Raw genomic sequence first — 25,757 nt, 5'->3', positions numbered from 1 at the left:
TGCTCAAAGGCAGCAAGGCTTCTTTGACAGAATAAGCACTTGGGCTCTTCAATTTTCCTAAAAATAGAGCTTATTATCTTCATACATAGAAGCTGTTTATAAAGATAGATAAATACTATTACTCCCATTTTGCAGAAAGGTTAACTGAGATCATGACTTCCTCAAAGCCCAGCTTCAGAGGAATGCTGGACAAAACCTAATTCAAGCCATTATTGCTTCTTTCTCTCGAAGTAGGTCAATTTTTAAAGCATTCTGAAAAGGTACTGTTACAGAAATAACAGCGGGCTTGATATGCTTCAGCTGTTAAAGTTATGTGGTACTTTAATGCTTAATTCAAGATAAGCATTAAGGTCATTAGAAGAATCTCTTGAAAAAAACTGTTATGAAGCAGCAAACTGAATGTTGTTCCTATCAAACTATTACCCTTTACTGTTTCAGATGTAACATTAACTGGATTGGAATAAACAGAGTGGAAAAACTCTTGCTTAATTGACATTTGAAAGTCAAAGACAATGGCTCTAAAAGGAAATATATTGCTTGGATTCCAGGGGACTCGACAAAAATACGAAAAAAGAACAATTAAGACCACAGACCTAGTATACTATTGAAAAGACTTTTTTTTTTTTTTTTAGAAATTTAAATAGTACACAGTAAATTAGATTTGATTTCTGGCAAATTATGCTTTGATACTGCATTCAGCAAGCACTGGCTTCAATCAATGTCACACTAAAGCTCTGTTATGCTAATAGCCGCTTGTGAGGCTGAGCGGGATGATATGGAAATCAGATGGTTGAACATGAATAGAAAGCATAGGCCATGTACGAGGGGGCTTTGAGATGAGGGGATGGAGGGACCCTAAGGTTAACCACATCATGTTCAGAACTGTTTTTACAGCACAGAACAGTATTCTACTGCAAGAATTCAAATGAAGATAGAAAAGCATGAGCAGTAGTAAGCATTAGTTACGTTGTTCAAAACGGGAAGCATACATTCTGTTGCACTCTTTCTAGATGTCATTTTATGCATGACAGAATGGATCTTTTCTTCTATTAATAAACGTATATGAAGGTAGCCTCTGCGCAAATGTTAAAGAGACGCAGAAAAAAATAAAGAAGAAAAAAATCCTGCAAATTATTTCAAAGGGATCTCTCAACCCTTCTCCAGTCTTAATAGTCAGCAGAACCTCTAATCTGAGGTGATGGATTGCATACATTTCTTTCCCAGTAGTTTTACTGAATACTAAAGGTTACGCTGAGTCACCAGGAGCTGATAAAGCTGCTGAGGTAGAGAGGTTTCACTGAGACAGTGAGTTCATCCTTCATAGGTGAACTCTGGTCACCTGATAACAAACATGGCAGAAGACTCAGATGGGGAGGGGACAATTACCACAGGAAAATGTGAATTCATAGGAAAAAGTATGCATGATCCCATATCAAGTACTAGCAACATTTTCTTTCAGTGACAGTTTTCTAAGCTGATCTTGTGATTTGAGGTTATCCTTGAATTCAATGAGCCTAAGGGAATTTTATTATCATGACTTCCTCACAGCACCTCCCTCGGCCCATGTGCCCTGGGGTGTGTACATTATATTGCCGTGATTTTAATTAAAAGTAGATACTGTAGCAAGTTTTAGTCCAGTGTTGCTACCACAAGCAGAAATGGAATTGTAACAACAGAAACAAATATCAGTGAGATTTTTGTTGCTGTTGTTTGGTTTATTTCTAAACATCCTCAATTACCTAAGGCTGCCGCTATGAGACCAAACTCATTTTACATAATCCAAATGATTTCCACATAATGAAAATTTTATTAATCTTTTAATTACATGTACTTAGATAAAATGTCCTCACATACCATGGCATATGAGGCTTTATTCAAAGTGCATTGAAGTTGGTAGGAATTATCCTATTGGCTTATGTGGTCTTTGGATCAGACCCATTGAAAAAATAATATATTACAGGAAAACAGTGACAGCAAAAAGTATTAAAGGGCTTAAATTACAGATTTGACAACCTTTAATTGCAACTAATTTCAGTTGATAACGAACTGCAAATGAAATTCATCGTGAAGATTACTTAGACAAGCTAAAGTGATAAAGATGAGTGCTTCATTTTAAACTGTAATTGTTTATTATCCATAAACATATTTCTGTGACTGGTTCAAAGGGGGCAACTGGAAAGATGCTGACTTGTTAAAGTTTTAAGCAAAACTCAGATAATGCTCACTGATAGGGGAAAAAGCTTTGAAGAACAAGCAGAAACACACTGTCTGGTAGAGCACCAAGACTCTTCAAGACTCATCTCTGATTCCAGCAGAGAAGAGACAGCAGACAAACCTAATATTCCCATCTTCAGTCTTCTTCAGAATTGTACATTTGCAGCAATAAATTAATTTCATATTAATCCTTTCAACAATCAAAGTCGCACCTGCAACAATACTCAGTAGTTCTGCCTGGAAGTAAGAGAGTCAGTTAAGGTGATAAGATAATAGCACCTTCCCCAAATTGTCTTCTGACTTCTGGAACCCCATCAACATCCTGATCTTCTTTTGCAAAGCCCTCAAAGACGTGAAACTGAATATCTCAATGCTTGTACAACATTCATGTGTCCACTCCAGATGATCTTCAATACTTGTTGATACTTTAAGAGACCAAACTCAGTTCCAGTCTTACCAAATACAGATCAATACTTGTCTCTAAGACGTTTACACAGAGGATAGCAGAAGCTCCCAGAGCTCCAGATGAAGTATGGTGTATTTTGAAAAAGGAGGTAACCCTTGACATCATCTATGGAGTAGGACTGCTTATTTGTTGGATCATTTTGCTGGTTCCAGATACTAGCTTAGACAACAGTTGAAGGCAGTACAGGTATTCTTCCAGTACCTAAAGGGGCCCTACAGGAAGGATGGGGAGGGACTCTTTATCAGGGAGTGTAACGACAGGACACGGGGTAACGGTTTCAAACTGAAAGAGGGGAGATTCAGATATCAGGAAGAAATTCTTTACTGTAAGGGCGGTGAGGCACTGGAACAGGTTGCCCAGAGAAGCTGTGGATGCCCCATCCCTGGAAGTGTTCAAGGCCAGGCTGGATGGGGCTTTGAGCAACCTGGTCTAGTGGAAAGTGCCTCTGCCCATGGCAGGGGGGGTGGAACTAGATGATCTTTAAGGTCCCTTCCAACCCGAACCTTTCTATGATTCTATGATTCTATAAAATAATGATCCCCCACCTTTGTGTGTCATTGATTAAATTTGTCTAGAAGGCCTGGTAGATATTGGCCTTTTGGATGCTTTTGTGATACAAATGTAAAAGAAAATTGTCAGACCCTACTTATATACCTTGCTGTAGCAACATTTGCCCTTCGCGTGGCATGAGCTGCCAGTAAGTGCAGATACAAAAGTCTAGGAATTTTGAAAGATGGTTTGCAAGGCTACTATTGCTGATGGAGTAATTAGAGGAAAACAGAAAATATTTCCAGTCTCAAACACCAGAAACCTGGGCTGAGTCAGCAGTTCTTTCCTCAGGAGTTCAGATCTTCTTAATCGGTACCGAAAGTGATGTGTGGTTCTTATGACACGAAGTTATTAGTGCACTATTAGCTATGACTAATGATAAATCAAGAGTGTAGCCTCTGACACAGGAGCCATTACAGAAGCCTGAGAGGGTGGCAACTTAGGCCTATTACTAATTCAGATATTTCTTATCAGGCATAAACTAATAGAAGTTTAGGATGGTCATTTTCTTCAAAGTGAAAAGACTTCTCAATCTTATGATGTGCTCCAGCGATTAGGTGTGTTCACGGACCGGGAAGGAAGGAACTTTTTAGCATGCTAGTTACGATTGACTTGCCTGGGAAATTAGTTTCATTTTTTTCTCTCCCATGAGTACCATGTTAGCATAGGAATCTATAACTATTGCCTAGTCTGTATGAGTGCAGTTGGAGTTTGAAACAAGTGCATAGATCTCATTTTGTGGTCATTTTGTTTTTTCTTTAATTATGTTCTCTTCCTTGTTCATTTAGAGTATTCTCTTCTTCCGTGATTTCTTCTTCAGGTGGATGGTTCTGTCAATAAAAACGAGGAATGGGTACACTGTGGGAATAACAAGTGATTCATGAAGCCACTCATTAGACCTGTGATATTATTTTAAAATGACACAGGTGGAGGTGGCAAAGCAGGTACTAGGTTTGGATTCTTCTGAAAAGCAGCTTCCCATAACCTAAGGGAGCATCTATAATCCATAGCTCAGATACCATCTTTAACATTGACACCGCTTCAAAATTAATTCTCCTATGTCCTGGACCAATAGATCAAATACACAAAATCAGAAGCACAGGGGGCACACGGGGAGACCTTTCAGCAGGTTGAATGCAAGGAAGCACTGGGGGAGAAGAATCAGGCTACAATGGGGCAGCAGCAGAAAGCAGGGGGAAGTGAGGTCTCAGCAAGACTATTACCAGAACCAGTTCTGGTATAACTGTCCTTCACACTGCTCCTGTCTTGTGGAAAGTGAGAAATTCCTTTTGTTTTGTTTTGTTTGCTCTTTTCATATGACCCATGTAAAAACACAACAGTGTGAAAAGATCAGACTTCAAGCATTTGAGAATGCTAAACCTTCCTTCATACCTGGACTAATTGTTCTCATATTCAAGTTAAATTCAGGTTCTGAATTTCACATATAACAACATTTTTATCCTTCAGTTGTTCTGAAACACTGAAGCAGATGGATAATCTCTGAAAGCGTGGAAGCATAAGCATTTTTTTCTTTCTTTACAAGAGGTGAAAGAAGTCTAGAGGATCAATAAATAAAGAACGCTAACTGTCCTACATATTTTGACACATAAAATCTCTCTTTTATCCCTGGATGACCTAAAAGAAAGAAGTGGGATAAATCTCCATGGTGAAAAAAGAGATGTTAGATGAACAATAATGAAAAAGCAGGTTTGGTTTATATTCAAAGTTTCCCTGCCAATTTCAATTAACATAACTGCCAAATCTGCATTTATCATTTTCATAACAAAAGTTGAAGCACAAAAAAATAAAATTACTACCAAGGATTTGTTCTTCCTTCTTACCTAGGACTAATGCCAATAAAACAAAACTATGAGAATAATTAAAAAAAAATCCAACTGTCTCCTACATAGTAGAAAAGAAAGGCCTCTACTCCTGCCCCCCACCCCCCCATTTCCAGTGGTATGAGTTCAGCAGCAGCTTCTTTTCTGACCCCCTTGTCCTTTTTGCTTTAAAGTACATTTAAACATTAAGTTTAAATATCTGGTCTGAATTTCCTCTCAACATTAGACTGTAGCCTGCTGATCTTTAATCAAATATCTCTATTTTATTACATCTTGTCCAGTCATCTCTTTCAAGTGTCCCCTTACCGATGCTCCTGGAAAACCCCATCTAGAAAATCCTTCACTTAGTTTTGATACATATAAAGAGAAGTAGCACTGATTCTGTCTGTCCAATAATTTACATTACTCAGGAGTTTCTCTACTCTAGACAATGCTTTTCAATTTTTTTTTCCTCAATTGCCTGAGATTCAGGATACACTTTTTGCTCAGATCAGATAGAAAAGACTGCTTTCCTAAAATCTTAACGCTGTAGCCCACTTTTTAATGTAAACTGTACCATTAGGGGATGGCTGGTGCTACTATACCTTCTGTGAGTTTAGCAAATGAAACAAATTATGCCAACAAAAAGACGTGATCTGCCATGATTCCTTCTGTCATGGGAGATAGCAGGAGGGCGTGCTGGTAATGTGTTTAAAAAAGAAAAGCATACCCCTCGCTGATATAGTAAGATTTCATCAAAACAATGAGTGTAACATGGTTATCCCCTTCAAAAAAACATGAATTCATGTGCTGAAGAGAAGAGCTAAAGAGATGACGAGTAAAGAGCCTAGATAGGCTAATAGGCTACATCTATAGTGAGAAAGATGGCAAGTTCCTGGTTTGTTTACCCTTGAGAATAAAAAAGGCTGAGAGGAGATATTCTGCTTGGTTTGTGCCACTGTAAAGTGGAGAGAGGAAAAGGAGTGAGGAAGAAAAAAGACTATTCATGCTGACTGACAATGCTGGCGTTCAAGGAATGGGGCATACAGTCATTTTGCTGTTGAATAATACCGAGATCATATCCAAATTGTAATATGGCTGGCAGTGATTGAGCAAAGAAGATAAAGGGAAAAATGAATGGATTAATGTATTGATTTCCACACTCCTCTTGAAGGAAAAGTGAGCGATTTCTCTTTTTAGAAAAAGGAAGGGGAAGGTTTGGGGGGAGAAACACATCAAAAGACTTTTTCATACGTGCAATCTTCAAAGACTTATGGAAAGACTCAGAATCCACTGAAGTAAGAAAACAATTCCCACTGATTTGAGTATGCTTCAGGAAAGTTAAGAAACATTTACACATTAAACTTCTTAAAACTTTCACGACGTAGAGTTCAGCAATAAAAAAAAAAAAAAAGAAAAAAAAATGAGGCCCTTGATCACTTCCTGCACTTGCTGTAACTGGGTTTTCTCTAAGGGAAACAGTATGAGTACTGGCACATACTTGGTGCCATGGTGGAATGAGCCGGGACGTCAGGGTATGACTTGCTAAAACTTCAAGAAACGTGCACTGCCATCTTTCATGCTTATCATTGAAGAAAAATCCTCTATCAGTTCTTCTGTGTTTCTGTTCTGATCACTATAGCCAAGAAGACTTGGAGCAGCTGGAAACGAAGCCGAGTTTTGTGGACCAGCACTTAAATACTTAGTGGTTAATGTGCTCAATGGCCACATGCAGAGCCATTCTGGCCCATATCATGCAAATGCTGTATTTCTATGACATCTGAAGTCATTATAGGATTCTAGTGTAAGGATTCAGCTAGCGGAGTTTTGCCAAAGTAGAAATGCTAAGGACTTTAGGATTTTTAGACTGGTCTTTAAAAGGCTAAGAAATGTCAGAACAAATCAGCTCCATATTTTAATTTCTTACTGGTATGCAAAGAAATCTATCTTTTCTCTTTAATCTAAAGAATTTGCCTATTTTTAAACAAGAATAATGCATTATTCTTTCACCTAAGGGAGAAAAAAATCCCCAGAGCATAATGCCCACTGGTGTCCTTACTCTCTTCTGAAAATTTCTATAGGTGGTAGCAGCAGGCAGACAGTAAACATACCACACTAATATAGATTTGAGATTTCTGTCCCTGAAAGATGGCACCGTAGTGCCAAGCATGATTTCATCTGTTCTGTCACACACCAGTCACCATTACTGATACTGTATAAATCCTCAGTGTCTCAAATGAAGGTGACATTTTCATGGATATACTAAAAATAAAAGCATTCATCCCACATAGATGCAAGAGTCAGAATGAAGAAGAATAAAGAGAGATCTTTCTCACTTACCAACCTGAACCATCTGAACGATATAATTTCCAGCCACAACACCTTATACAACTTTGTTTAAAGTACAGCCCTTTCTATTTTATGTTTCATGCTGCACCACTCTTAATAGACCATTAAGTCATGCCAGGCTGATTTATGACAAGGAAACTTCAGAGAGCAGAGTGAAATGCATCATACAGTCACATTGCACTTAAATGCAAATAGAATGTATTTAATTAATCTGAAATTTGGAAAATTCATGGCAGGTGTCAACTGCTTCTCTCCTCTCCAACATGGTAGGGAAGTGCAGTTTTTGTAACTTGGTTGGTCTCCCCTTACGTCCTTAGTTAATTCCAAATACTTAGTTTCTATCCAGGTGGCAAAAGTATCTAGCTATTTGCTGAAGATGAGTCATAGCATATGACAATAAATTAAGTAAACCTGACTTACTGCAAGGCAATTGAAATGCAAAGAACTATATTTTCACTTGGACGTAGTTGAAATTAATTTGAAAACTGAGTACTCTGTCATCTGAATGACTTTTTGGATGATTAGTAAAAAGGAAACTGAAACATCAGACAGATCGTCCTAGATCTTCTATTTGAACTTTAGGTCCTCTGTCTCAAAGCAGTACAGCAAATGCTTTTGGAAAGAGGGTCAGCGTTGCTTTCAGCGGGACTATATGAAACTTTTGGGCTCCTCCCAACTTTTGTGTGTCTTTTAACAGCTATTCTCCTGCCCAACTGCCATAAGAAATACAGCAGAATGTGAAAGTGAAATAATACTAACTTGCTCATCTGGAAAATCCATCTAATGAGTGAAATAAAACCAGAAATGGTCTAAATAGGGATAAATATCTTGTTTCCTAAACCCATCTGTTGTAAATCCTGTCGGAAATCTTTTCAAAAGGTTATAAATAAGAGAACGTCTATTTTAGAAACGGGTAACACTTTTATTCCTAGCAGCAGATCCAAACATGATGAGTAATCTGGCATAGAGCTGTTAAATTCACCAGCTGCCATCCACCTTGGGCAGAATCATACTTCATTTTGTCTACGTAGTATATACCATACGTTAATAACCATTTGAACCTAACATGGTCATTGGTAATCCCACTCCTGAATTTTCCACTCAAGCTGAAATTTAAATAAAAATATCACAACTAACAGAATGTAAATACTGGAAACAGGCAAAAACCGAATAGAAAATGAAAATGATCCTGTTTGCAACAAGAATTGTAATCCTGGAACATTAAAAAACATTCCTCTATTCTTCAGTGACAGGGCACTGAAAGAAAATGTCTTTATTGTGTTTAAAACACAATAAAGACAAAACATGTCTGCTTTGAGTTGGAGGTAGTGATGAAAGTTAGAGGTACACAGATAATTCTTAGGTGTCACAAAAGAATATAAACTTTTAAACTGCCGTCTGCAGTCTAAGGTATGCATAAATATATAAATATCCTTCTGTTAAAATGTCATCCTCCTAGAGATCTGTGAGCTTAATAACATTAAGTAGCATTTGCTTTAGCTTCCTTTCTGTAAGGAGAGGTATTTTTACTCTGCACTCCAGTTAATTTCCTGAACAACAACAAAAAAGCCACAAAATTTGACTCACCATTCTTGCCAAATGACAATTTTAACAAAAAATGATTGTTTGGGCTTCCTGGTGGGGAACTGGTGGTGGAGAGGGAAGTTACTTTACTTTGCTTTACTGGGCTTTAAATTTTCAAAAACCAGAATAAGTAGTCACCTGCTTTGCCTACTCTTGACTGAAACAGAGATATGAACTGTAGAAACCAGTTCCATTCCAGGTCCTTAAGCAAAAAGCAATAAAAGCATACGCTATCGTAAGGACAGCATTGCCTTTTCTACAGGCACAGGATCAGATAAAAGTGATCTAAAGAAAGCGATCTGCTTATATACAGCAATCCCTACATACACTCTTGTACGGGAGTTCTATATGTTAAATATATTTGGGGCTGGACTTATTTACTTAACAATCTTTTCACAATTCACAAAGATAATCACTAAATTAAAGACCATATGACCATATGATAATTATTTTGAAGTCAACTATTCTAATTTATGTTTCCTGAATAAATAATGTAAAAGAAGAATTTTCTTTGTACCAGATGTTCACTTGTAACAAAACAAAATAGCTTAGGCAGGGAATATGACAAATTGACCACAGCATGGTCACACAAGGGGATCATATACCTGGACGTAAAGTAACTTGAGACCAAGAGCGTCTGTATAAGCTTTGGAGATGGAACCGTGGATGACTCAATGGCCTGAAAAGTCTTAAAAAAGAATCAGTGTTCTGAAATGAGACACCACGAACACCGCTGAAACTTATCATTTTCTTGTGACTCTCCAGTCATTTATTTTACGTGGCTTTCACAGAGCCTGAAACAGTCTCTACTTTGTGATTTTTTTCTTGCCTTTCTTTTAAGAGTGAGCAAAGTGAGAAAAATATCTAGAAGACTTTTAATCTTGTAACATTTTCTTAGTGAATGAAGAAGGACATTTCATTATTAGCCATGAACCTCCTCCCCAACATGAGATATACATTAAAAACATACTAAATTCACACTACATTTTTAAGCAAAAGAAAATTTTCTCGTGAGTTTACTCCAGTTTCACAGTTACAACTGCTGGAAATTAATTTCTTGAGAGCTAGTGTAATGCCAAAATAACACATTAGTGACTGGGGTTTAAAGCTTGCTATCAAAATCCCAAATAGAGAACAGCGAATTTTCGTTCTGCACAGGGAATTCTCCAGGTATGGATAGGCCATGTCTTGACTGCAGAGGTACTTGCCTTGGCTGTACATATGCTAATTCAAGCAAGCAAATAAGCATGGGATCACCTTAGTTCTGGAAACAGAGGCCTAACCTGGATTTTATCTTTAAATTATTCCAACCTCTCTTCCTCCAACCCATAACAGTAAAAAGCTGAGACAAGTTCAAACTCACAAACTTTAGTCAAATGTATTTCTAACATAAGTCTTGACTACATAAAGACAGACCAAACCCCTCAGCAATCTCCGTAAACACCAGTACATGCTTTGCACACTAATCTAAAAAATCAGAGTAACCGTATTATTATTCTAAAAGATAAATCTGAACACAAGCTACAAAAATCAGAGGAGCAGTGCAACTGGTTAAATTATTTAGAAAATCCATATAGGCACAGAGTAAAGATCCGTGAATGAAAATTAAATAATATGTTTGGAATATTTCTGAACACCAAAAGTGAATTTCAGCTACTGACAGTTGCAATTTTTCCATCATGCTCAGTTAGACTTTTAGAAATTTTCAGAAGTAATTTCGAAGTACAGGAAAGAATCAAATTTTCAGTATGGAAATTCAAAATCCAGAAGCTGTCTTCCTCTGGACTTGTTATTCAAATCAGTCTGCATCCTATACAGCGCATTCCAAAATGCACTCCAAGATGACCCCAGGGCAAAAATCAGTGATGAACTTTCTTAACAAGCACGGAAATCTACTCCATCCCCTCTTCCATTTCAGGACTACTTAATTTCAAAACTCTTTGAAAGATACAAGAAAGACGGGACATGCAAAGCCTGTGCTTTTACTGCTATGCAATAAAAGCATAATGAGCTGATCATTTAGGGCCTGATAGAAGCTCACCGAAGTCAATACAATCCTTTCTGTTGATTTCAATGGCTTTTATACCAGGCCCTTAAATAGACTGTTAAAAATGTCTGAATGAGTGATTTTGGCTCAGTATCACCACACCCACCCCCCGTTTCACTGATTGGTATTTGTTGGTGATTTGGCAAATGCATTTATACATGACACAGCAGAAAATACGAAGTTCAGAAATAGCACTTTGTCCGTCAAAATCACTGCCTGGTGTTAGACAGTTAAAACTACTAAGCACTGGCTGCCAATTTCAGCCAGTTAAACGCTGTTGCAAATGAAAGATGAAGCATTGCATGAAGCCATGCTAAAATGGATAGAAGGATGGTTACTTACCAACGGGGCGAGCTGTTGACATTACAATGGTGTAGTGAGAACATAAAAAAGAAATTAAAAAAAGAAAAGAATATCTGTCAGAATGCATGACGTGTAATGTTGCCTTCCACTATGGATACTACCATGATTGCTAACCCCTCAAATGACAGCCTAAGTAAAATGTTTACTGTTTAGTTATGTGCCACTATTATCACATTTACTTGAGCATAGCATCTGAACAAGCTGACTGGAACCATTCTCTGAGAAACATTTTTATTATCTTCGCATGCCATCATCAAGTATCATTGTTAATGCCTGATAAAAGAAAAATTGCATTACATTAGCAAAAACTTTTAGATCCTGATGAACACATCAATTTAAGCCGCAGACTGCCAAGTGTCATGCCAGTAGATGCAAGGCATTTTCTTTCCAAGTCAAATACCAATTGAATTTTAAGCTTGGCCAGTCAGTAAAGCAGTAAGGGCTACAGAAAGCCCAGGACGGTTTTTCTCATTCAATAATGGGCATGAAAGCTTACAGCACACTGCTTTTTTCCTCACTGACAATGCGGATGAAAATATAACAAAGAGGCTGAAATGGCTGCAGGGATTTCAACCCAAAACCTCCCAAATTACTGCTTAGATAACTTCTACTTCCTAAAAAAACCCGCTGCTGAATGATCGACAGTTTAATACTGTTTCAGGTTGCTATCAAGATTGAAAGCTGCTGCTGCAACAAGTGATTTCTTGATTATAGCAACAGCCCTTCATTATGCTTGTGCTGGGGAAGAGGGCTGTCAGTCCCTCTGGTAATAAAATATAGACATCCCCTTTCAGAAGAACTGAAAAGTTGAACATAAAATTGACTCCAGGTTGCACCTGGGTAGGCCAAACTTCCCTTATTTTAGCAGTAGAAGTAGTTACACATTTCTGAGCAACAGCATAATTATTAATATTGTTTTTTTTAGTAAGTTAACCAGCTCTGTATGCTTATGTGCAGACTAGGGTCAAATGTAAGTTATGCAGATCCAGAGGTAACACAGTATGCAAGGACCCTCTTAGTTCTCAACCTTTCTGTGGCTTTATCCTTACTTTGACATACCCACTTCATTTAACTATCCATCACCTACTTGAAGCCTTTCTGTCTTCTGGTATTATGGACATACTCCTTCTTCTGCTGAGAGAGAAGGAATAAGAGTGATCTGCCCTTTTTCCAAGAGAGGACATGAAGGCTGAGCCACGGAATTCAAATTCCGCTATGGTTTGTGACAGAGTAATGCAAACTCCCTGACTGCATCCTCATCCCCTGCTTTCAGAGGATGGAGCCATGAACGAGGGATCTAAGGATAATGCTGCTGTTGCCAGGTTTGAAGCTGTAACTACATGACTCCGGCAAGGACTAAGGCATCCTCAAAGTAAATTTTGAAGCGCTATGTGTTTTTGCTCCTCTACATGATGAGCGGTTATGCTAAAAGCAGTTTCAGACAAAACTGGCAAAAGTTTAAGAATTCAGAATTAAGGGTTCCTTTAATTGAAAAAAATGTTGTTCATGGACCCTTAAAAGTCAATGGGTGTTTGTCCAGTCCTTTGTTTTCAGAAAATTCAGAGCAATAACCTTCTCCATTGAATTTCTTGGCTTTTCTCATTTTCTGTCATATCCTGAACATTTCATATGCTTATAATATTGTGGCTTCCTTTGTGTTTGATAAACACTACGAATTTGACTATAAATGACAAACCCAGGGGGGAAAAATACCCAAGATAATGAAAACCTGCTTTTACTGTAGGAAAATCGATTAAATTATATATTTCCTCAGGTTTTTTTCACCTTAATTTCATCAGGTTCAAGCTTCAGTGATTTCAAAAGATTTTTTGCTTGGTTCTAGCTATTGTTTATATCACTAGTCTGGGTCACAAATCTAAAAGGCTTGCTCCGATTATGTATACACAGTTCTAGGAGTGTTTAAAGGCTATCAAATTGGTTGCCAGATTTATTGGATACCATGATTCTGCCTGTGACAAAGGAACAGAGTGAGAATATTTCTGTGAGTTCGTTGTAGTGACTATTTTTCTCACGTTACAAAATGGAAGAACAATCTCTTACACAAGCATATAGCAGGTAAACCTATTTCTTCAGCTTAAAACGGGAAGAGCTGTATTTCCACTTATTGTCTAAAGTGAACACTGAGGTAATATTTCAGCAGATGGATTATCACAATACTCTCTTCCCTTTGTTATATACTAACATCTTCCCCCCTACAAAGCCACTCGGTGCTTTTTTTTCCCTTTGAATTCAGCAAATTAAACTGAACTGTGTCCATGCATTAAATGGATGGAAATGGAAGCTGGCCTCTTGGGTCAGTTGACCCCAGTTCTAATAAAGCAATCCATTGAGACTTTGAACATTTGATTTAATGTGTATGAAAAGAGAAGAACAGATAAAGCTAAAAATGTTTTTATTAACCTTTCACAGCTCTACTGAAAACCGTCAGCATGCACCACTAAACTGTGAAATAGTGTCTGCATGATATCCATTGTGCCAAATTGCTGCTTATCTTTCGGAATGAAGTAAGAACTATTATATTCTATTTACTCATATGGAAATATTAGCCTAAAAACTTTTTCTCTCCCCATAATCTTTAGCATGTCTATATCTACTGTCATGAAAGACATTTTGGCAACTCATTATTCTACCGGTCTTAAAAACTCCTTACCGCATGAAACAGCAGCACATAAACACTGAGTGGATACTAGAGACCAAGAATATTTTAGAAGAGAATATGTTAGTCTTTACTTTGTAATAATTACAAAATTTAATTAGGATTTTCTTTTTCCTTTAGCTGGGGTTTATCTTTCAGATATAGAGTAACAGTAGAGAGTTTAATTATGGCATAGCTAATCCCATAATAATACTATCTGCATTATGTTTGGCATTAATAAACATAGTTACTTACTACACTCCTTATTAGAGAAAGGAACACGAATAATAGCATAAGCTGATGGCTCACATATTAAAGTCTATGCCCATGGTTATGTGGTGCTTTCTTATGCACATATACGCACCTGTTCTTCAATAAAAAAACATTGGAAGAGCTCTTTAACTGCAGGGAGATACTATCCTATTGAAGTCAATTACAATTTTGCCTGAGATATCAACGGGACCAGGATTTTACCTTTGTTGTAAATCAGTGCCAGCACCCGCAATTGCAAAGAGTATGTGAAACCCAAACAGTGTCAGGTAAGGATGTGGCCCATTTCGTCAGAAAGCAATTTATCCATATAGGACACAGACCCTCCCTCCATGGGAACACTCACCTCGGACAGTGAGGGTAGCAGAGGCTTCCACTTTTCCAACTCGATTCTCAGCAATGCATGTGTAGGTTCCTTCATCTGTGCTCATGGCCTTCTTAATGCGCAAAGTGTAGTCATCTTTGATGTCATACCTGAGTTACAGAAAAAGAATGAAAACTCTTTCTGTAGACAACAGAAATGAATGAAAACTCTCACCTGGAATATGCCAGTCTGAATCTATCTTGGAGCCAACTTTGGAAGATAAATTATTATCTAGCATTAGATAATTCCACCAAGCATTAATCTTCATGACATTTTTATTGCACTCTGCATTAGTTAGAAACTTTACATAAAATTAGTATTGCTATGTTCCCTCAGTATTAGGGCTTTATTAATAATATCATTCACTTTGTCCTTGATCTAGAGCAATAAGATAAAATTAAGCTATCAGACATCAGTTATCAATACATGACAGCTCAGGTTTATCATGCCTTTAACTATGTGAGCTACACACTTTACCTTTCGCTGATTTGGAAATTTCCCTTTATATATAGTTTTTCTCTACAGCAGAAATCCCTTAGGGAAACTGTGAGCATATTGGTAGGATCTGACACTAGAGGATTACAAACAATAAAAAATATATTTAAGCTCTGGAAGGTGGCATTTATTGAAGAGGCACATTAAAGAAGATTTATCAATTTCATAGAAATACTACAAAATGATTCATTAAGTGTGGGCAATAACATTTTCTCTTTCTTAAAAGAAATTAGAAACAATTCAATTATGCTTTGTCCATTTCCTTGTTTTTACTGTTGTAATAATTCTAAAAGTATGAGGATGTATAAAACTTGAAATAATACAAAGTAATTCAGCATGCAGTGAACATTCATTCTCAAGGCATTTAGAGTGCTTACAACTAGAAAAATATTTTCAGTTAAATTGTTATTATCCTGCAAAAGTCATGCTTAACAAACTATTTTAGGCTCCAAAGCTCATTGAAGTCACCAGGGGACTTTATCTTGTATGAGATGTCTTTGGCTCCCAAACCAGGAAACCCCTGGTTTTCAGCATGGATATTTTACTCTTGAAACACTCTCTTGTAAAATTATTTTCAACAACATTTCTTCTAGACATAATAAGCCCATAATACCTTAAGTCACCTTGAATCTACAGTTAGCTTCAGATTCTCATGTACCAAATAGCGAAACAGGAATACAAAGCTAAAGAAAGATTGAGACTTCAGGAGACATCAGTACTCTTTCTCACTGTATGTGCACTCATGACATAACTTCAGAACAACTAATTTACCTTCTCTTTGTTATACAGGAAAGGCCTTGTAGACTTGTTCAGCAAACATATCAAAATCATATAGAAGAGCATCCTTAAATGTTTTGATGAATAAGAATGTAATGGAATTAGTTACAGGAATGTTGTGAGTATTTGGGAATCTGAAACATTAAATTCTGTGTACATAATACACGTTTCTATTGGTTTTTTTACTATAGATTTGTAGAGAAAGCACTGTGTGCTAATAGACTTTAAAGCATCTTAACTCAAAAGGATCCTACATCTTGAAACATTTAAAGTTCTGTTATGTCTAATTAATGCTCACATCAATTACAGCATTACTAGCAATTCCAAGAATAAAGGGAAGTCAAGACATCTTTTCACATTCACAATACAATACAGCTTCATTCTATGTTCAGTAAGTCCATTTTAATCATAAGCAAAAAATAAATTAAAAAAGACCAAACTGAGGCTAACCATTCTGTCAGAGATAAACACATATAATACCCCTTTTGTTAGGAGTTAAACTTAATTATAAGTATATGCAATACCTTGGGTTTAACTAATGAATAAGACATAAGCCAACGGGAAGAATAAGTAGATGCCATGGCAAACTTCAGAAACTCTTAGGGACAATGTTTTTGTTAGTGTAGTGCCGGTGTGCGTGTGCGTGGGGGTGTGTGTGTGTGTGTAGTCATGATGCCAGAGAACTTAATTTGCAGTTTCTGGAGCAGTAAAGATCTACTGCAACTATGTTCAACAGCCATATGCAGTTGAGGCACATTTCTTCTCGACTGCTCACAAATTACATCATTTTGCATGCTGTGCTGCACTAGTCAATGGCAAATAGAAATCACTGTTTTCGTAAGAGAGAAAGGCAAATTGTCTCCCTTTAAAATCTCAAGAATATGACAACAGTATCCCACAATGATGGAGCAGTTATTTGTCTTTGGCGACCACAGAGTTGCAGACAAGAGAAAATGCTTATTTCCTTGACATGAGGCCAGCCCTAGGGAACTAAAAATATAAAGTTGTATTCAGCTCCTGTAAGAGGAGAAAACTAAGATGAGCTGTAATATGAGTTCAGTGTAAGAATCATAGTTATAAAGCTGGGCCACAAGTAACCATTTATTTAATTGTTTGCTTGGTTGTTGTTTTCTTTCACTGGACAAATAACATCCCTGTGGTTCACCTACCGCTGTCGAGATAAGAACAGACAGGCAGCAGGACTTGTATCTGACCGAGCGGCTGCTTGAACTGGGATGCAGGCAGCCTTGGGACAGGGCCCTCCGGTCTGCTCTGGGCTGCAGCTGACTCGCTCTTCTTCATCTCACCGATGTGCTGGTGCCGGCATGCCAGCCAGCTGCCTTGGAGGCTTCGGCAGTCTTTATGCCTGCACCTGCCAATCATGCAAATTGTGCAAAGGCTGCTGGGGGAAGGAGCCAGCTGCGTGGCATGCCAGGACGCAGAGCGAGGAGGGTACAGCCACCATCTCCCACGCGGGTCGTGAAACGGGGGGTGGTGTAAACATGTCACTGTCACGGCCCAGTTATCAATTACTTCAAAGAGAGGTACAGCTCTCCCAGTCTGCTTCTCCAACGAGACCATACTGGGTTTTTGGACCACCCTGACAGAACGGGCCATCTAGCAATTAGATTCATACATAGATGGACCCACGGGACATTATAACCATCTGCTGTCCTGAAGTATTGATACGCTGCCCCTCAGTCATCTGTTCCACCCACATTGTCCCCAGAAGTCACCACGGTTCAGTGAAGAGCTTTGACAGATGAAGCAGGCAGGAAGGAGAAAGGAAGAAAACTGGCTTTTAGCCTGATCCACAGCAGCACAGATCTTGTGTGAGAAAGGGACCGTGAAGTAACAAGGAGTGAAGCCTCAATATGTTTTCAGTTTCTCAAGCATCCGCCTGCACAGTCTCGAACAGTGTCTTGTCTCCTCTCCCTCCCAGAGCCTCATATTCCCATAGCAAGATTTTTCCACCTGAGTTTCTGGAGAAATTAACTCTCATCTGAATTAGTGCTACTGAACACTTGGGAATCAGGATCAGGGCCTCTCTGACTGCAAATACCAATCACAGAAAGAGGATACCAGACTCCTGGATTGATGACGGAGTGGCGGAAAAGCAGAATGTACCGGTTAAGCTGGTCCTTAAAGTTGCTAACGCACTAAGAAGGCAATGCCTTCCAAATATGCGCAGTGTCAAGAAACACCTTCTGACATATTGCCCAAATATTGCTGACTCCTAGCCAATTAATGCCAACATTCAGCTTTAAACACAGGGCGTCAAACATCAGTTTCACATGTTTATGGCCATCTAATTGATTTTAAGTACTTCTCTTTGTTAAACATTTGGAGGTGCTTAACCTTTCAGTTCAGCTTAGACTTCAGCCATCATCCAGGGCTGGGAGAGGTCTTCTAAACAGCTAGTCAGCCTGTGCCTAGATATAAACCAGCCACTTTTGGGCACTGCGTTACATAATTTCTATTCTACAAGTAATAGAGCAGGTCTGCCTTTAATTAACCGAGAAGGAAGGGGTGGGGGCAGGGGAATGGAAAGGAAGAAAGAAACAGAGAAACAACAGGCAGATGAGAAAACACTGCTGGTGAGGAAAGTCTAATAGAAATTGGGTGATTTTGAGTGAAATCTGGCAGTCTCTGGCACATATGAATGCATTCATTGTTGCTAGTTTTGATTAATGACAGTTGTACAATAGTGTGCTGACAGTCACTGCCATACAGACACAATTTTTTTTGATATGAAACACTGCTGAAAATGCAACCCAATCAGATTTGGCCCCTGAACAACATGTGCTATCATCACTGTACCGTGAATTGAGATTGATTGGTAACCAGCTGTGACAAAGTGGGAAAAAGAGCCTTGTCTTTTTCAAGAAAAGAAAAGAAGAAAAATAAAAAACTGAATTGTGTCAAAACCATTACCATCTGCTCAACCAAATAACAAATAAAACAAAACACATTAACTGTTTTTAAGTATCACAAATTAATGCACTGAGGTTGGATTCATGCATTAGCTTAAGCATCTAAGAATAATCTAGAATTAAACTGGTTTTGACACAGTTGTAATTTTTTTTTCCCCTAGGTACAAAAGTTTATCTGTCCACACTCAGTCACCAATCTTCCATGGTTATCAAATAAAAAAAAGGGAGAAAGAATTTACTGAACTTGGAGAGATTTAGCAATATGCCTTTTTGTGTTTGATACATTTTACTGAGTGCTTCGCAGAGCCCCTAGATTTCCAGATTTTCAAAAACATGCATGCAGCTATGCATAAAAATGTATGCACCTCTTTGTCTTTCACATGCACAGGTAGAAAAACTGTGTCTGCAGCTGCAGTCATTGCATTCCTACATATCCAAGTAGGCCCAACTGGAAAAACAAGGATGCACTTGCTTCAGCAGTATATTTTAAAGGTGTAAGAAGGCATTACTGAATTCAACAAAACCAAGTCAAAAAGTGATATTTCTTGCTAAAGAGAGTTTGTAAGAGAAAAAGTCACATCTTAACTGTTGTGAACTGATGCCACTGGCCTCAAAAAATTTACATCCATTTATACCTGGCACCTATTTTCTTCTAAAACATTACCGTAAAAAACTAATAAAAATATAATAGAATCTTTGCGTGTAGGCTTTGTAGGCTTTCCTTTTTTTTTTTTTTTTAGAGATGGCACAAGAATTGCTTTGCTCTATTTTCTTTTGCCTGTTTGCCAGGCTATTTTGCAAAACAAGCACAAAGCTTCAAGATTACTCACAACATCAATGATTAGGGAGCCCAAATAGAGAGATGCTACTGGCCAAAACCAGAGTAAACAGGAGGTAGTTAAGGAGGCTTAAGCTTCTGTCTCCACTTCTCTTTTGTGGTGCTGGCACTTCAGCTCCCAGCACAGTGCCACAGCTTTTCACTGGCTCCTCCACTCTCTGTGCCAGATGGAGGGAGCCAGAGAGAAGCTGCAGTGAGATAGGAAGCATGAGCTCGTTACCTGCTTCAGTCTTGTGTGATCCAGAAGCACAACCGAGAGCTTCCGTTCTCATCAGCGATGCAGCCACCCCTACTGCCAGCTCCCTCACAAGAAATGCTCTTTTTTCACTTCCACCCCATGCATTGGTAAGTGGAAGAAGAAAGAAGCATAAACCTATGTGAGTGACAGCTTTCTGACGGGAAGATAAAGGAGTCTCTGGTTTCCCTTCCCTAGCAAAACCTGAATCAGCAACGGAGAGAGCATGAATGTATATATTTGTGTGCACTGGTCTCAAATTACTCTGCTGTACCCCTGAAATCAAGGCATCTCGTTGCTGGGTGGCTCTAAGCCACTGCTTACAGCCATGATAAATTGACCTACCAGGGAGCTATCCCCAGGCGCCGACAGGACGGCTGCCATTCACATCTATGTGTCCAGATTGCCATTTATTCTTTGGCTGCATCTTTCTTGCCAGAGAAAGGTATAACGCAATGTGACGTTACCTTGAATTTCTTTGCGTGAGACATATATGCAAGCAGTCATATAAAATGGTTCACTGGCCTCTTTCCAACAAACCAGGAAAAGTTAAGTGATACAGGTTACTGTTCACTATTTTGATTTTCTTAAAATGTACTGAGAGCAGGTTCTGCTTTAGTCCAAATTCTTTTATGGGTTGTGATCAGCAGATTATTTGTCATTTCTTATAGTGGACGTTCTCAGTTGCAATAATATAAAACACAAACTCACACTGCACTGTGCCTTAAAGCAAGCAATAAAATGGCTTAAATCATCTCATAAAAGAAAGATGTATACAACAGCTACAGTTGTTGGGCCAACATTGTGAAACCATACCTATGTCCAAGGAAATGGTGGTTTTGAACTTCTCTGGAAGCATTACACTACGCGGTACTACTCTTATGTGCAAGAACACGTATATGACTGCACATAACTAGCCTCACAAAATCAGTAGTCATGCACTCAGGAGAGAATCAAGAAAGGAAAATGAGACTGCTTTTTTATTCTCTTTGAAATAATATGGAAACAAACAGAAGTTAAGAACAAAACATACGTTTGGGAATCAGTGACTCAGTAAATATCTAAACTGATGCAGGCTCCATCTTATACCTCCACATTTCTGTTTGCACAGAGAAGTACTCATAGGGAATTACCACATGATAATTACCCAAAATGGGCTTATGATTTGATTTTAGTTCCAGACAGAGCTCCACATTTCAAAAACTGGAACGTCGGTGGAAGTATGAGCTAAGAGACCATGTAATGACTTGGCATGGAGACCTATCCTCCTTTCACCAGAAGTAGTCCTTTCCCTCACAGATGAGACACATTTTTCAAGCACTTGGGGAGATTTGTATTATTAATGCCTATGTCACAAATTCATCCATCAGAGAAGCACCCTAGAATCTCAGGGTTATATGCTCAGCACGTGCCACTGAAATTAATTTTAAGGAAAAGCAAAATACTGGCTTTGTCCGTTTCTGTTTTTAAAAAATTGAAATGATACTTCAAGGACTGGAACACAATAAGAAGATCTGAGCCCAGATTGGCACCTTACACTCACTAAATATGGCTTGATGCATTTTTTTTAACGTGAGCACACAGATTATGAGTAGTTTGAAATAAACAAAAATTTGTGTTGGCCTGTCTATTATTATTTGCCTTAGGCATGATGAATAATTAAGATAAACTTGTCAGAGAACTAACTGAAATATTTTCTAATCTGTATGTCGAATCTGTAACCAACCTTGAAGTGGTAATTAAAGATGAAGTCATGTTAACGTTTTAATGCAAGTGCCTCCAACATTACAGTTGAGCCAGAAGTCATACTATTAAAAAGTACATTTTGCTAAAGTTAAGTAATTCTCAACATAGGACTTACCAATAGGAACTGGAAAGTAGTTCTTAGGGTTAAAACTATAACCTTGCAGTGTTTTCACTGACGGTTTTTGTTTGTTTGTTTTTAACTGAGATGACAACTTTTGTATCCCACGCAGGGATGGAATGTGTTAAAGCAGAAGAAATCCCTGCAGGATTGGTCAGAGCTGTGGTCAGAGCTCTTGAATCTTACTCCCACTTGAACATAACTACCAGCTTCCCTCTCCCTGCTCTCCTCAGGGATTTACAGAAACGACTGAAGAGTTACTACCTTTACTTTTTCATTCTATGATTTTAATAGTCAATACATTGATAATAATAAGCTTAAACTGTTTGATATCCTTATACTTTTCAAGAAAGCAGGCTACCTCAATATTCTGAAACGTATAAACTACATGATTACTAAGTTTTTACTTAGTATACTCTGCTTTTCTGATACTGAAGAAAGATTCAAGCACTAGAATGAGTATTCTGAATGAAATCAAATTACATTTTTTCTTGGGCCTCCTTCCTGCAAGACCATTTATTTACCGCAGTCTTCTGTCAGTGGAAAATTCAGAGAAATCCATGTTTGAGGCTACTACTACTGGCCCTAAATTTTGTTTCAGAACTCTGCTAGTGACTTCATTAATTCTCTGAAATTTAACAATTTTAGGATGTTAAATAAGAAAGAATAAAAAATAAAACATTTTCTTGTCACAATCCTATTTTGAGTGCGCTGCCAGTGACCAATTCATAGATCACCAATGGTTCACATAGCGTAAAGAGAAAACACGTAGGCAGGACTGCTAGTTGACACAATTCCTTTATGGTTGTTGTTTGCGGAGTTGTAAAGCTATTTTCCCAATCCTGACCCTTATGTAAGCAACTGGAGACTGTTTTCATGCATCCCCAAACAGACTGCCTGAAACAATAGCTCTTCTTCAGCTCTGTGGTGAGAACTGACACTTAACATGAAGCCAATTTAAATGTCAACGTTATTAACCGTTTCTCTGCTGATCAGTCTAGCAGAGCCACACATCTAACACTTTTGCTTGCAGCATTTAATATTTCATACAAATTGAATGGCAGATAACTACTGGGTTAGACTGTAGACCTCTGGGGTAACTGTGGGACGATGCATTTACAGGACTTTATTCAATGCCATGCCTTGAGGGATTTAAAATGTCAAAAAATACTCTAATTTACACTTTCACTTGGCCATGTATTCCTCAGAAAACTGTAAGGAATATTTTTCCACTTACAGAAGAGGAAGGGATCACTGACAGGCAAAATATCAATCAGAGAAGAGGGATACTCAGCCAACAGAACAACAGGAAAGGGTTCCCCACCAGCACTGGGGTACATCATCTTGATGCCATATACACAAAAATAAACCAATCCCTGCCTCCCTATTACCCCTCATCACCTCTCTATCTCTAAATGAAATCTCTGGCATTACAGGAGAAGTTTCCTTAAACGATTCAACACAGCAGCTAAAAAGATGCTTACATTTCATTCTGCTGAAATTTACCTGTGTTCAGTTAGGCTACACGGACTCTCGGCAAGTTGCACTGCAGCTTGCCCTGTGCCAGCCATGTGCTGCACTAAACCCAAAGTAACAACATCCTCTGCAAACCGCCTCTACTCCCTCCAGATGTAGGTAAGAATAAAAATAGCATACTAAACCCCCTTCTTTCACTGTCGCCTTTTGACAAGCTATTAAGAACATCCAATCTTCTCCCCTATGCTCCTCACAAAGGGACTTAATCTCTCCTTGATGCTTTAGCTTAGGAAACAAAAGATGAGCATGCAAATCATACTGGATCTAACCAGAGGTGATGAACAGTACATGTGATACAGCTAATATGAAAAACATCATTTTTCCCTGACCCTTTATTTAAAACCATTAATTGTTATTAATTGCAACAGAAATTTGCTGATGTAACCAAAGATTATATCCATTACACTACTAAAACACACTCTTTACTCTAATTAATTTTCAATACTCATTAGACTGCATTTTGTTACATTCTGCACAGAGATTAACTCGACCAAAGCACACAGCGCTGTAGTGTTATTAACTCATATTTCATTGAAAGGTCATTCTCCCCTTGGTTGTATCTAGAGGACGCTGTAGTTAAATACCTCACTATCCCATCCTCAGAATATAAATAGAATTATGTAGCACTGTGTTTATTCTTAAAAATTACTGTCTCTCTGGCTTACAGGACCTTATCGTGTGATCATGAAGAAATACAAATGCAGAACATCTCCGGCTCTCAGGCTCTTCCCGGATCTCTTCCTAAAAAATCTAACTTTTCTGAGTTTATTGGGATAAGGTTTGCTGTCAGTTGCATTTAAATCCATTTCAAGGATTTGCATCTGGAAGACAGTAAGATATTTTAAAAATTTCATCGTTTACCCTTAGTTTCGAGCTCACCAGAAGCCATGGAGGAAAGCACAGAAATTACAGTACTTACTGAAAATGCACACCTATCAGAAGTGTGACAGACAGTATTTCTGCCCAGGCTATATGTATGCAATTACTTTTCAGGCACAAAGAGGCCAGTTTTAAAAAGATAGCAAGACTAACATCTACACAGCGTTTTGTGTTGGAGCTAACACATAACTTATTCTAAGTTAAGTCTATGCATTAAGAATGCATTTTCCCATGTGATTTCTAATGAATATTCCTAATCTTTAGTCAATAAGAAACCTTAGTGTGCTGTTTATGATTGTCATTGCTGTGTATCACTGCTCTGTTTCACTTAATAACCTACAATCTCTTAACACTTAGCAATATTCTTTGTGTAAACTACACACCATTTTTGTTCTGAAGCATCACTCTTGGTTTTTCTGCCTACACTTCCATTGCGTGGGTGGCACGTAAAACAAATACCTCTTCCTGCTGGTGCAGTTGCCACTTTTCATCCCTAGTACAATATTCATCTAATCAGACAGAGCCTGTAAATGCAACTTACAAGAGCAGGTTGTAATTTCATTAAAGATGTATTTACTGAGCTAAACCAGCTGTTCTGGGCTGGAATGCAAAAAAGAGGCCCATGTGATTGCTACTCAGTCGTTTTTAAGGCAACTGAAAAATACATTTGCTGAGCTAACCTCACTCTCCCAAAGAGCTGGCACTGCTAGCTTCTTCTGTGTAAAAGGTTTAAACAGTTATTATAGCGTGTCATAAATTTTAACTTGTAATTGAAAATCTCTTCACTTCCTAAAAAAAAAAAATTAAAAATCTGTATTACTTGCTATGTAATTACAGACTATGCAGCTGCTCTCTTCGGCTTCACTAGAAAATTTGAAGACATGAAACACTCTACAAACCTTATTCAAATTTTATTAAATTGCTAGTCATAGATATGCCACTCTCATATTGGAGGCTCTCAAATGATATCGCTTTCTTCCTGTTACCAGGACTAAAAAACAGATGAATCAAAAGTTGATCCAGGCCATATTGAGTTTCTCAACACACAGGAGACCATCAGCTCCTAAGCGGGAAAGTATCATCTCTATTTCTGCCAAACAGACATCAAAGGGAAAGCTACCTGAACGTGTGTCTGGAAAAAGACTTCAATGTATAAAGACAATTTTTGTTTATTTTTCAATAGGTCCTGGTCATTATGCGTGGCCACAATTGTCTGAGTCACTTTAGTACATTTTTTTTTGCTATTTCCTTGTGTCACTTAGAATGCAAAGAAACTCTGTTCATGAAATAGTGAACATAATATTTCAGCCAAAGGCATAGGACTAGTGACCCCACAATATCCTGTTCACATCCAGTAGTTTGACATGAGTCATACTTGATTAGCTGTTCCCTAGCCTTTGTGTACTGTGGAAGCTACGGTGTTATGCTGAATTTTTAGAGCAATTAAAGTATAATATACATCATGCGCCTCTACCCTTGATTCACAATGCATTTCAGTCTTGGGTCACTGATTTGAAA

At 38.1% G+C, this 25,757-nt stretch overlaps 1 protein-coding gene across 5 annotated transcripts in view; it reads right to left on the bottom strand.

Annotated features, from left to right (window-relative positions):
* ROBO2 (roundabout guidance receptor 2) overlaps positions 1 to 25,757 on the bottom strand; it is a 471,637-nt gene that overhangs the window by 109,459 nt on the left and 336,421 nt on the right. For all 5 annotated transcript variants that reach the window (XM_054205925.1, XM_054205944.1, XM_054205935.1 and 2 more), the window contains 2 exons: positions 14,665 to 14,792; positions 11,372 to 11,383 (listed from right to left, as the gene is read on the bottom strand). In XM_054205925.1, the coding sequence (XP_054061900.1) occupies positions 11,372 to 11,383; positions 14,665 to 14,792 (140 nt within the window). The remainder of the gene's footprint in view (positions 1 to 11,371; positions 11,384 to 14,664; positions 14,793 to 25,757) is intronic.

This window comes from Rissa tridactyla, chromosome 1, assembly GCF_028500815.1.
Source record: "Rissa tridactyla isolate bRisTri1 chromosome 1, bRisTri1.patW.cur.20221130, whole genome shotgun sequence".
NCBI lineage: Eukaryota > Metazoa > Chordata > Aves > Charadriiformes > Laridae > Rissa > Rissa tridactyla.
This window is presented reverse-complemented; position numbering and strand designations above follow the sequence as displayed.